Consider the following 10,811-nt stretch of genomic DNA (forward strand, 5'->3'; position numbering starts at 1 on the left):
TTTTAAAAATGTGCACCTTTCTGATTTTAGTTTTACCTTTTTTTTTACTGGAGCTTGGAATACAGACTCACTTTACAGTAGAATTATAGGCACAACTTTTTTTCCCATTTTGGATAGAGCAAAGAAGAGTTATAACCCCTCAGTTTTTTCCTCATCTGTGTCCCATTGGGGAGATTTGCCTTCACTTCCTGTCCCATTTCCAAAACAGGAAGTGAGAGGAAATCCCTGCAAATTAAAAGAGAAGTATGGGATTTTATTTTATCCCAGATTTATACTTGCTTAGGTGGTTGCAGCATCGGTCCGATGCTGCATCTGTCCCCCGCTGCCTCTTCACTGAGAACTGAGCCACCAAACACCGCCAATGGCTCGGTTCTCTCACTTCCCTGAGCGAAGAGCTGCTGCCTGTCATTCAGCATCTCTCCTGCTCTGCTCCTCCATACTCACTGGAGCGCTGAGCTGTGGAGGGGCAGGGAGCGGCCATCTCAGCGGCTCGCTAAGAGGCTGAGACACTTATCAGTCCAGGCACCTGGCGGATCCAGACTTCTGAAGTTGGAATGACGTGGTGCCTGGACTAATCCTGGTGATGTCGCCAGAGAGCAGACTGCAGACCGCTCTCTGCTGAAAACGGGTCACAGAAGTGCAAAATAAATTGCACTCCTGTGAACCTTAGGAGAAGCCCAGCCAAACAAGCTCAGGCTGGACTTCTCCTTTTAAGGGAATTCCTTGGGGCCTCCCTGGACAGCAGAACTAGTGTCTCTATTATAAGATTTCCTTTCTATTACTTTTATGGGACAATTCAAAATTTGGGATTTTCTGTTACTTTCAATGATAACAGTAAACAGGACAAATAGAGAGGAAGAATCTCCCCAATGGGGGCACAAACAGCAATAAAAACTCAACAGGGGTTCTAAACTCTCTCCACTCCATCCAAAACTAAACAAAAAGTGTTGCCTTTAGTTATGCTTTAAATTTACGTAAAATGCTTTGGATATGTCACTCAAGAATGCGAATTCTCAACTGCTATAAATTAGGAACTATAACTATATGTCAGATATTAACAGGCTAGGTGTATTGAGAAGGTTAGGCTAAGACACAGATAAGGAGGCTGTACTAGGACCATATGAATTGTTGATTGTGTCCACCATAATAAATTGCTGAATTCAAATTCTTGTATAATTGGCACTTTTCAGAAAAGGATGGTGGTAGGTTATGACAGCATCTGAAAGCTCCAGTAATATTCACCTTTTTAAGGCGTTTTAACTTTGACTTGTTCCAACATTTATAATACATTGCTACTATTCTCATGTTGGTATTTTACAGTCCTCGTACCATCGTTAAATTACACAAACTTCTTGGATTTAGTATTCCAAAACATGTTTCTACTATACAAATCCATAATTTTTAAGCCATTGCACTGGGAAACTGTTTCTTTTCTAGGCTTGTGAGAAGAGTGGATCGGATGGAGCATTCTATTGGGAGTATTGTGTCCAAAATAGATGCTGTGATTGTTAAATTGGAAGCCATGGAGAGAGCCAAAGTGAAGCGCAGAGAGGTCCTGGCAAGACTTTTGGATGGAGTCACTGAGGTACATATTCAACTTAGGGGGGGGGCTCTGAACAGAGTACAAACATGAAATGTTCTTGTTTCTTATAGCAAATAATAGGGCTTTTAATTGGTTTCTATGTGGTACAATATTTTTTTTCTAGCATCGTTTTATTTATCCAATTAATGCTAAATTTGACAGGCCAGATCCTGATGGCCTTTGATTGGCATTGATATAAGCAACCTGGCTGGTCCTGCTGTGTAAAAACATATAGGAGAGGAAAGTGCCACTACCCAAGTGTAGGATTTATTAAAGCATATTTCTGAAATGAAAAACAATTAATACAGTATGCGCTCACATTTACAAGGTATTAAAAGGCGTATCAATAAGTCTCCAGCAGGTGGCATCCTTCCAGATGGTCAGTGGTGAGAAAGCCCCTCCAGGTGAATGTGATGTAATGTGCTTGGAACCAGGAAGTAAACTAGGGAGACACCAGGAAGAGCCAACAGAAGCAGCTGTGTCTGTGTGTATCACATGTACGGTATATATGGATGGAACGCTAGACTAAAAAAGTCCAAATTCATTTATTGATGTTGTGTTAAAAGACAGCCAACGCGTATGGGGGGTCAATGCGTTGGCTGTCTTTTTTTTATTTTTATTTTTTTATCCTTTATTGGTATGTGTCAAAATAATACAATGTATTTTAATACAACATCAATAAATGAATTTGGACTCTTGTTTTTTAGTCTGGCGCTCCTTCCATATATGCACGTCTTTTTCCTGGTAACCTGCTGGTGTACCCACAGTAGGGTAGCCTTGTCTGTTGTGAGCAGCCTAACTTGAGCCAGTGGGCTCTTCGGATGTTTCTTACACTCTCACTACCTTGGTTAAACTCATATCAAAGTCCCATTGCCTCTTGGATGCCCCTTTTTTCCATTGTGTGTATAACATTGATGAGAACCACTGTGGACAGCAAGGAAGTGTTGTAGGCTCACAAGTTGAACGTGAAGATTACATGTTTCTGGCTGTAGCTACCTTTGTAGTGGCTGGTCCTATTACTTGCGTGTATCTCATGTAGTGCTATACTGTTTAAAAAGGAATAACTAGTAGTAATGTTTTCACCTGCAGCATAATACCTTAATACGTGTTGAGACTGTAATCCCTTTATTGAGATTAATATATACTATATTGTCAAAAGTATTGGGGTATTGGGACGCCTGCCTTTACACACACATGAACTTTAATGGCATCCCATTCTTAGTCCGTAGGGTTCAATATTGGGTTGGCCCATCCTTTGTAGGTATAACAGCTTCAACTCTTCTGGGAAGGCTGTCCACAAAATTTTAGGTTACCGCTTTTGGTTCTGGAATTCCACCCCCAAGCCACACTCGGGAATACCGCCAGGGAGGTTAAAGTTCATGTGTGTGTAAAGGCAGGTGTCCTAATACTTTTGCCAATATAGTGTATATCTACTGTATGTAGCCAGCATATATCTAAACATTATCAAAGTTAAACTTTAATTTAAGCTGTATATTTCCTCCCTAGGATGAACGGCTTGGCCGGGACAATGAGATGCACAAAGAACAAATGGAGCGGCTAGTGAGGGAGGAGTTGGAACGATGGGAATCTGATGACACAGCTTCCCAAATGAGCCACAGACTGGGGACTCCTAGCGGAACGAATTGTCAACCACGCTCCAAGACATCACGGCCTCCCTCTTCCCAGTCTACAGAGGGGCTGGATGGGGGAGGAGTGGCTACCAGTCTCTCCAATAGCCAGGTGTAATTATCAACAGCGTAATAAAAGTTGAAAGTGCACTAGAGTCTTGTGTAGGTAGCCTGTGGCTCTCTAGCAGAAGGAACTGGAGATTTCGTAAGGCTATGCCAGAAATCCTCCACCTGAGAGCCACATGTAGCCTAACAGGGACCTAGATTTTGCCTGTACAATGAAAGGTCAAGTGTTCTCCAACATAAGATCAAGAAACCCTTATTTTAAATATTTTAAATATTTAATTTTGTCATCTTTTATACTGGATATTTTTGGGTCTGAAATTTAGCCAAAAACTATTAAGAGGCTGGTCTCAAAATGTAGCATTTAGCAAGATCTGACATCATAGTCATTTTCAAAGTAAAACCTTTTATGAGAAAATTGTGGGCTGCCATTGCAGACCTTCTCCTGACAAGAGCAGTTCACTGGCTGTATTGATAATTACTAGCTTTAATGCTTTCAGTCACTTTCCCAGAACAAGAACGCAGATTAGGATAACCAGCCTATATTTCAGGGCAAGTGACTCAAAGGGGTTGATCTACTAAAGGTCAATTTTCAAGTGAATCTTTGCAAGAGAATTTTGCCTCAGCTTAGTAAATGTTGTGAAAACTCACTTTGCAAAGAATACCCAATCACTTGCAAGAAATATAAAAAAAAAAAACTATTTTTGCTTGCTCACAATTAGATGATGGAGGTGAGCAGAGCTTTCACATCATTCACTTAGCTAAGGGAAATTTTCTTTGCAAAGTGAACAGCCTATTTGCCTTTAATAATGCAACCTCAAAGTGCTGAAGCAAAAGGGTCAGCGTGACAACCAGGCAACTAGCATTTTCAAGAGGAGAAGCAAGCAAGGCAGATTTAATTTAAAGAAAACATTTTCAGAGGTCTGCTAATGCAATTTAAATGATTTAAACCAGACAACCAGAACATGTTAAGATCGGTACTTAGTCTGTCTTTAATAAGCAGTATTGTGCTGCATATTCATAACTGTACCATTGACAGCTATGACACAACGCTACAGAAGAGGAGGGAACACACAGTTCCTGTTTTGTTGGTTTTTATTCTTCCACATATGTTGTGATTGATGGTCGCATGAAAATCTTATAAACAGTAATTGCTACAATAAGGCCTTTTTCACACGGCCAGGTAGCTGCAGCCACTGGATTCCTGCGGCAAGAATTGGCAGACTCTTGTTGCTGGAATGACTGGGTTATTGAATCAGCAGCAGCATTTCAGCCCGTTTAAACTAATGGTGGTCTGACAGCAGCCGCTGCTGATTGCATAACCCGGTCATTCCAGCAACAAGAGTCCACCAATTCTTGCAAGTATCCATGAGCCGCAGCTACCTGTCCTTGGGAAAGGAGCCTAACTTTCGAGGTATGCTATAATGTTAGTTTATATGCAGAGAATGCTTAATTGAGTTGTTCTTTAATCAGAATTACATGTCAGTAATAACCCTACTGTTCAGGGAGGAAATTCAAAACTCGGCTTACATTTGTAGACCTGAACTCAGGCCTTACATGCCAGGTCCTAACGAGCCCACAGCCCCACCTCATGAGCCACACCACAGAGAACAGGGACTTTGTGCTTCCAAATGACTCCACTGATCATTGTTCGGTCACCAAGTTAACATTTAACCAGCACTTAAAACTCAGTTGTGTTCCAGGTTAGCTGAATCAACCTGTTCTACTATAATCTGATGATCTAATACCAACCAATTTTCCAACAGCGTTTTCTCGCTTTTTGACATTAATATAAGATTAGACTAATACTAGGCATACATCCCTTTAATAAACACCACCAACTGACATAAGAGCAAATATATGTTCATATTTAAATTTGTGCACTTATACAAACAGAACATTTGATAACTGAGGACAGTATTAGATCTTTGATCACTCATTTTAGAAAGTATTAAAGTGGTTGTAAAGGCAGTAGTTTTTTTTTTTTTTTTTTAATCTTAATGCATTCCTTCTGTGTGTATCAGCCCCCCTAATATGTACCTGAGCCCATCTCCATCCAGCGATGTTGTACGAGAGACTCGGCTTTGTGGGACTCTCCCTCATTGAGACAGCAGTGAAGCGCCATTGGCTCCTGCTGCTGTCAAAGTCAGTGAGCCAATAAGAAGAGAGAGGGGGCTGGGCCGTGGCTCCGTGTCTGAATGAACACACAGAGCTGCGTATCGACTCGGGTACCCCTATAGAAAGCTACTTGCTGTGGGGGCACGCAAAACAGGAGGGAGGGGCCAGAAGCTCCGAAGAGGGATCCAAGCTGCTCTGTGCAAAACCACTGCACAGAAGAGATAAATTTAACATGTTTGTTTTTTTGTTTTTTTTTACCAAAAAAAAAAAACTAGACTTTAGTATCACTTTAAAGATATTTTAAAGTGGTTGTACACACTGTACAACCACTTTTACCTACAGGTAAGCCTATATTAAAGCTTGCCTGTAGGGGCTTGAAACATCTCCTAAACCTCCACGGTTTAGCAGATATTTACAAAAGACCCGAGCGCATGCACACTTTAGAAAGGGCACGTCGTGCCGTTTCTGATAGGGGTCATGACGTGACTGGCGGCTCCCGCACGCATGCAAGGGAGTGACGTTGCGCGGCTCCGGCCAGTCAGAGCCGGAGTTCGTGGCCCCGGAAGGGAGAGGGGTGAAGATGGACGCTCCCTGCTAGTGGGGACAACAGTGACATCTCAGGCTTCGGTTTCAAGTAAGTGACACATAATGGGCTACTATGCAATGCATAGTAGCCCATTATGCTTTACCTTTGCAGGGAAATAAAGGGGAAGTAAATCCCATCAGGGTTTATTTCCTCCTTTATGTACAGATTGTGTATCCATCTGCAGTGATAATTTTTTTACCAACCCAAAATAATAAAAAATAACGTACACTGAAAAGGTAATCTATTTGTAGACTTGGATATGATTTGTAGCCTTTCTAGCCAGCCGTAATACCAATGGTGGTTAGCTGCTGCAAGTATAATGACATATACTGTATGTGCATAATTGGACGCTTTGCTCTGCAAGAATCCATTCTGAGCACTGTGAATGGAAAATCCTGACATTACATCTGCTGGAGCCCAATAGTAGCCAAGCAAATGACAGGAAGTAAAAAGTCAGTAAACGTTTGCGGATTATTTATTTGGTCATCATTACGGCTATTATGATTAGCAAACTTTCAGTGTACATAGAGAAATAAGGCACCAGAAAAAAATCTTCTAGTACATTGGTGCCCGGTAAGTGCATCAGCCCATACTAATTGTTACACTGAATATTTCCATTGCAGTAATGATTGTATTGGCAAATACATATTACTGAAATGCAGATTTTCTCAGTATACCAAGTGGTGGCATGGAATTACAAATCCATACCACATTCCAAAGATGATACAAAAACTAGAGAAAGAAACACAGTAAATATTTTCTCTTTTTATATTGTGCACTATGGTATATTAGCTGTTTAGATTAGTTACAATTAATGGTACACTTAATACATAGCACATTTTTTTGTCCGTTTTCAGTAATATTCACCATTTATAAGCAACATCATTTTTGGCTGTCTTTACAGCAGGTATTTTTTTTTCAGAGTATATATTGGCAGAAGCAGACTCGTCGTTTCGAGTTCTTTGTGCGATACTATCATAATGTAGATTTTGGCACATTCATAATTTTAGATTGTTTTGTAGGTACCTTTTACAGACACCAGTTAATGCAATTAGTATATTGGGAAGTTAGGGACAAAGGAGGTGAGTGTTGTAACTGATGTTAAGCTGGCCATTCACAATACAGTGTGGATGGACAAATCTGCAGTGCCAACTATGGTATTTTGATAGATAGCCGGCACCCTTGGCTTTCAGAATGCGCAAACAGTGCTTGCATCTGATTGGGTGCAGGACTGTTTAGTCAAGAATTTTCCATCTGGCTGCTTTGACAAAAGTCAGTTGAAGAATTGACTTTTATCAAGCTAGGTGATGCAGACACAGCCACACACAAAATACATTTTGGAGGGCTCGGCTAAAATGCAATCTGTGTGTGGCCTGCTTTAGTAACTTCGAATTTTATTTGGACTTTTATCCAGAGAATAGTACAGCGGAAGCTTTGGAATTGTATCAAAGGTATGCTTTAGAAGACATACCAGTATCTACTTGGTAGGATACATGTTTGGCTGCAGCAGGTAAAAAGAAACTTTGACTTGAGAAAGGAATGAAATTGAGATACTTATGGTAGAGTTTAAAGCAGGGGTTAGCAACCTTTTTCCACTTAAGGGCCGGATTCAATGTATGTGAATGCATGGAGGGCCGCATTCACCTGGTAATAAATGAAGATAATAATAATCCTAACATAGTAAATATAACGGTACAGGTTTACCTCACTTTAAGGTGCTTCACTAATACAAAGCCAGTCCACCCTGAGGTAGCATGTGGCAGGGAATTTGGATTTTACAGCCCCCTCCCCCATCCTGGCACCCAAGGGTGGCTGACACCAGCCTTGCCAGCCAGCATGGTCTGGAGATGGGGGTTCCTGTCCCTAGGGGAGATGGGGTCCCTGTCTCCAGGGGAGAAAGGGTCCCTGTCCCCAGGGGAGAAGGGGTCCCTGTCCCCAAGTGAGAAGGGGTCCCTGTCCCCAGGGGTAATGGGGTCCCTGTCCCCAGGGGTGATGGGGTCCCTCTGCCCCATAATATCGTCTGCCCCATAGTGTCCTATGTCCTCTGTCCCCATAGTGTCATCTGTCCTCTGCCCCCATACTGTCCTCTGCCCCCATAGTGTCGTCTATCCTCTGCACCCCACGGACACAAAAACACACACTGTGTAGGTAGGACTCTCCTAGCTTACACAGGTGTAGAGCACAGCAGAGAGCGGCTGGTATCACAGGGTTGGATGGGGGCGGGAACCGCTGAAGTAAATTTTTTACATCAACAGGCTGGTGGTTGGTTGCTAGGACTGCCCAGCAACCAATCACTTGCTGTTTAATGTAAAAAGTTAACTTCAGCGGTTCCTGCCCCCATCCAGCCACTTGCCGCTGTCCAATGGAGAGGACAGCGGCAAACATGTCCGCGGGACGGGTGGTCATGAATTAATCACGGGCACTGATGGGCTGGACAATTAGCGATGGCGGCCTGGGTGTGGGTCTCGGGTTGCCGATTCCTAGTTTAAAGCGACCCCGTCACCCAGGTATTCATTTGACTTTTCTGTGTATTTACCTATAATTTTGTAAGTTGGAGACATGGTCTCATTAAGTGTAATTCCATCCAAACTTTTTTTTGTAGTATTGGGGAGAGGGTCAGATCTTCTTTCAGTTTTTTGTTACTTTTGGCCTTGGGAATATTTACCACCACGTTCTGTCCCAGTGACAATGTTGTGAAGGAAATCTAAGATGGCCTTCGCCCACTGTACCAGAAATGTTTTTTCCTTCTGTTGGTGAGACTTCCCCCATCTTTTTGTTTTAGTGACAACTTGGCTCTGGAACAGGAAGTGTAGAGAAATCCCTACAACAAGCGCACTCAGTATTAACGCATTTAAACAAAACCAACATTTTGTCTGGGACTCTAATTGAAGGAAGCAGCGCAAATTCTAAATAAGACCAATTTGTAATCCCTATAAGACACCTAAGATTACAAAATAGATCAAATGTCAATCAACTTGTAAATAATGTAACACGTTGTTACGGTTTTATTATGTTAACAAACTTCATCTTGAAGTGCTACAAGTTTCATGGATATCCGTGTAAGTTTTATGATTGTGTTCAAGCACAACGACTATGGGTTACATATATATTTTAATATCATAGTATTAGCTGAACTTGTAATTTTTTGTATCACACAATATGCCTTGTTTTATATAGCAGTGTTTGTTTTTTGTAATCGTATAATCTACTAAATTCACACTATGCATTTTGTTGATCTGACAAAACACAAATTAGCATTATTCCTATGGAGTGGATTTTACTAAAAAGTGTTGCAGTTAGTAATGTGTTTTGCAACCAAAGTGAATGTCAATTTTTTTTTCTCCAACACAACAAATGAAATTGTAGATCAGAGGGACATGCTAGAACCTAAAGGAACATTATGTTACACCAAGCACTTTAAAAAAAATAAAGAATTTGTATCTTTTTGAAAATAGCTGTGTCTTGCTTGTTATGTCATTGTCTAAATTAGACCTAAGCCAGTAATGGACAATTTAGTAAATCTAGGGGTCTCAAGTGTGGTACTTGACATGTCTGGAGGACCATACCATAGTCTAATTTTCATAAAAGTGTTGTAATTAGTACAATGCATGGTAATGCACCCAGAAAAAATATTTGTTTTTGTAAAATATTACTGAATGGTCTTATTCAATTCTGGTAAGCCTTCCTCTGTTAATGTGGAATCATTGGGGTTATTTACTAAAACTGGAGTGCAAAATCTGGTGCAGCTCTTCATAGCAACCAATCAGCTTCCAGCTTTTTTTTTTTTTTTTCTCGTCAAAGCTTAAAGGGGTTGTAAACCCTCATGTTTTTTCACCTTACTGCATTCTATGCAGTAAGGTGAAAACATTTCTGAATATAGAAAAATGCTGCTCTAAACCCAATAAATGAAAATGAGAAACAGCAAAATCAGCTAGCACACAAACAAACCAAGTCCCATAAAGATGCAAATAAAGTGCAGCGCTAAGAATATCTAGCATGTACTCGATATACCGTATTTATCGGCATATAACACGCACTTTTTTCCCCTGAAAATCAGGGGAAAATCGTGGGTGCGTGTTATAGGCCGATCCCCGCCGATTTTGTGTTATCAGAGCGATCGCGGCAATTGCCGCGGTCGCCGCCGACATACCCAGCCGTGCGTAGATTCAAATATGGCGCAGAGACTGCAGGGATTCGTCGGAGCCGAGATACACATACCCGAGAACACTCGGGTATGTGTATTTCGGCTCCGACGAATCCCTGCAGTCTCGGCGCCATATTTGAATCTAATCTATCACAAAGCTGCACTGACATGGCTGGACTGGGGCAAAGCTGCACTAACAAAGCTGCACTGGGGCAAGGCTGCACTGGGGCAAGGCTGCACTGGGACAAAGCTGCACTGACAAGGCTGCACTGACAAGACTGCACTGGGGCAAGGCTGCACTGACACTGAAAAGCCTGCAGATGGACAGATAAGGCTGCATTAATGGGCATTTTAATGTAAGTTTTTTTTCCTTAAAATTCTCTCCTAAACTTGGGGTGCGTGTTATACGCCGGCGCCTGTTATACGCCGATAAATACGGTATATATGTAAAAAATTATGATACTGAATACACATGTGTAAAAGTGAGTATAACAGCAAACAAATGTGCGGAGCCGGCAGTGAAACCTGCTAAGATTAATCAAAGTGTCTGTAGTGAAATATGGAACAGCAAAAAGTGGAAGTCCATAAGATGTGGGGTAAAAGGGATGTCTTCTCCAATAAAAAGGGTACCATCAACCGGGAGGTATATGAGCACTCAAATGGGAAGGCGACCACAGATACCAAGGCACA

At 41.6% G+C, this 10,811-nt stretch overlaps 1 protein-coding gene across 2 annotated transcripts in view; it reads left to right on the forward strand.

Moving 5' to 3' along the window:
* Positions 1–9,429, forward strand: part of PKD2 (polycystin 2, transient receptor potential cation channel) — a 73,242-nt gene extending 63,813 nt beyond the window's left edge. For both annotated transcript variants that reach the window (XM_073600823.1, XM_073600830.1), the window contains exons 14-15: positions 1,438–1,585; positions 3,089–9,429. In XM_073600823.1, the coding sequence (XP_073456924.1) occupies positions 1,438–1,585; positions 3,089–3,328 (388 nt within the window). In that variant the 3' untranslated portion in view covers positions 3,329–9,429. The remainder of the gene's footprint in view (positions 1–1,437; positions 1,586–3,088) is intronic.
* Positions 9,430–10,811: the final 1,382 nt, after the last annotated feature.

Source organism: Aquarana catesbeiana, linkage group LG01, assembly GCF_042186555.1.
Source record: "Aquarana catesbeiana isolate 2022-GZ linkage group LG01, ASM4218655v1, whole genome shotgun sequence".
In the NCBI taxonomy this organism is placed as follows: domain Eukaryota; kingdom Metazoa; phylum Chordata; class Amphibia; order Anura; family Ranidae; genus Aquarana; species Aquarana catesbeiana.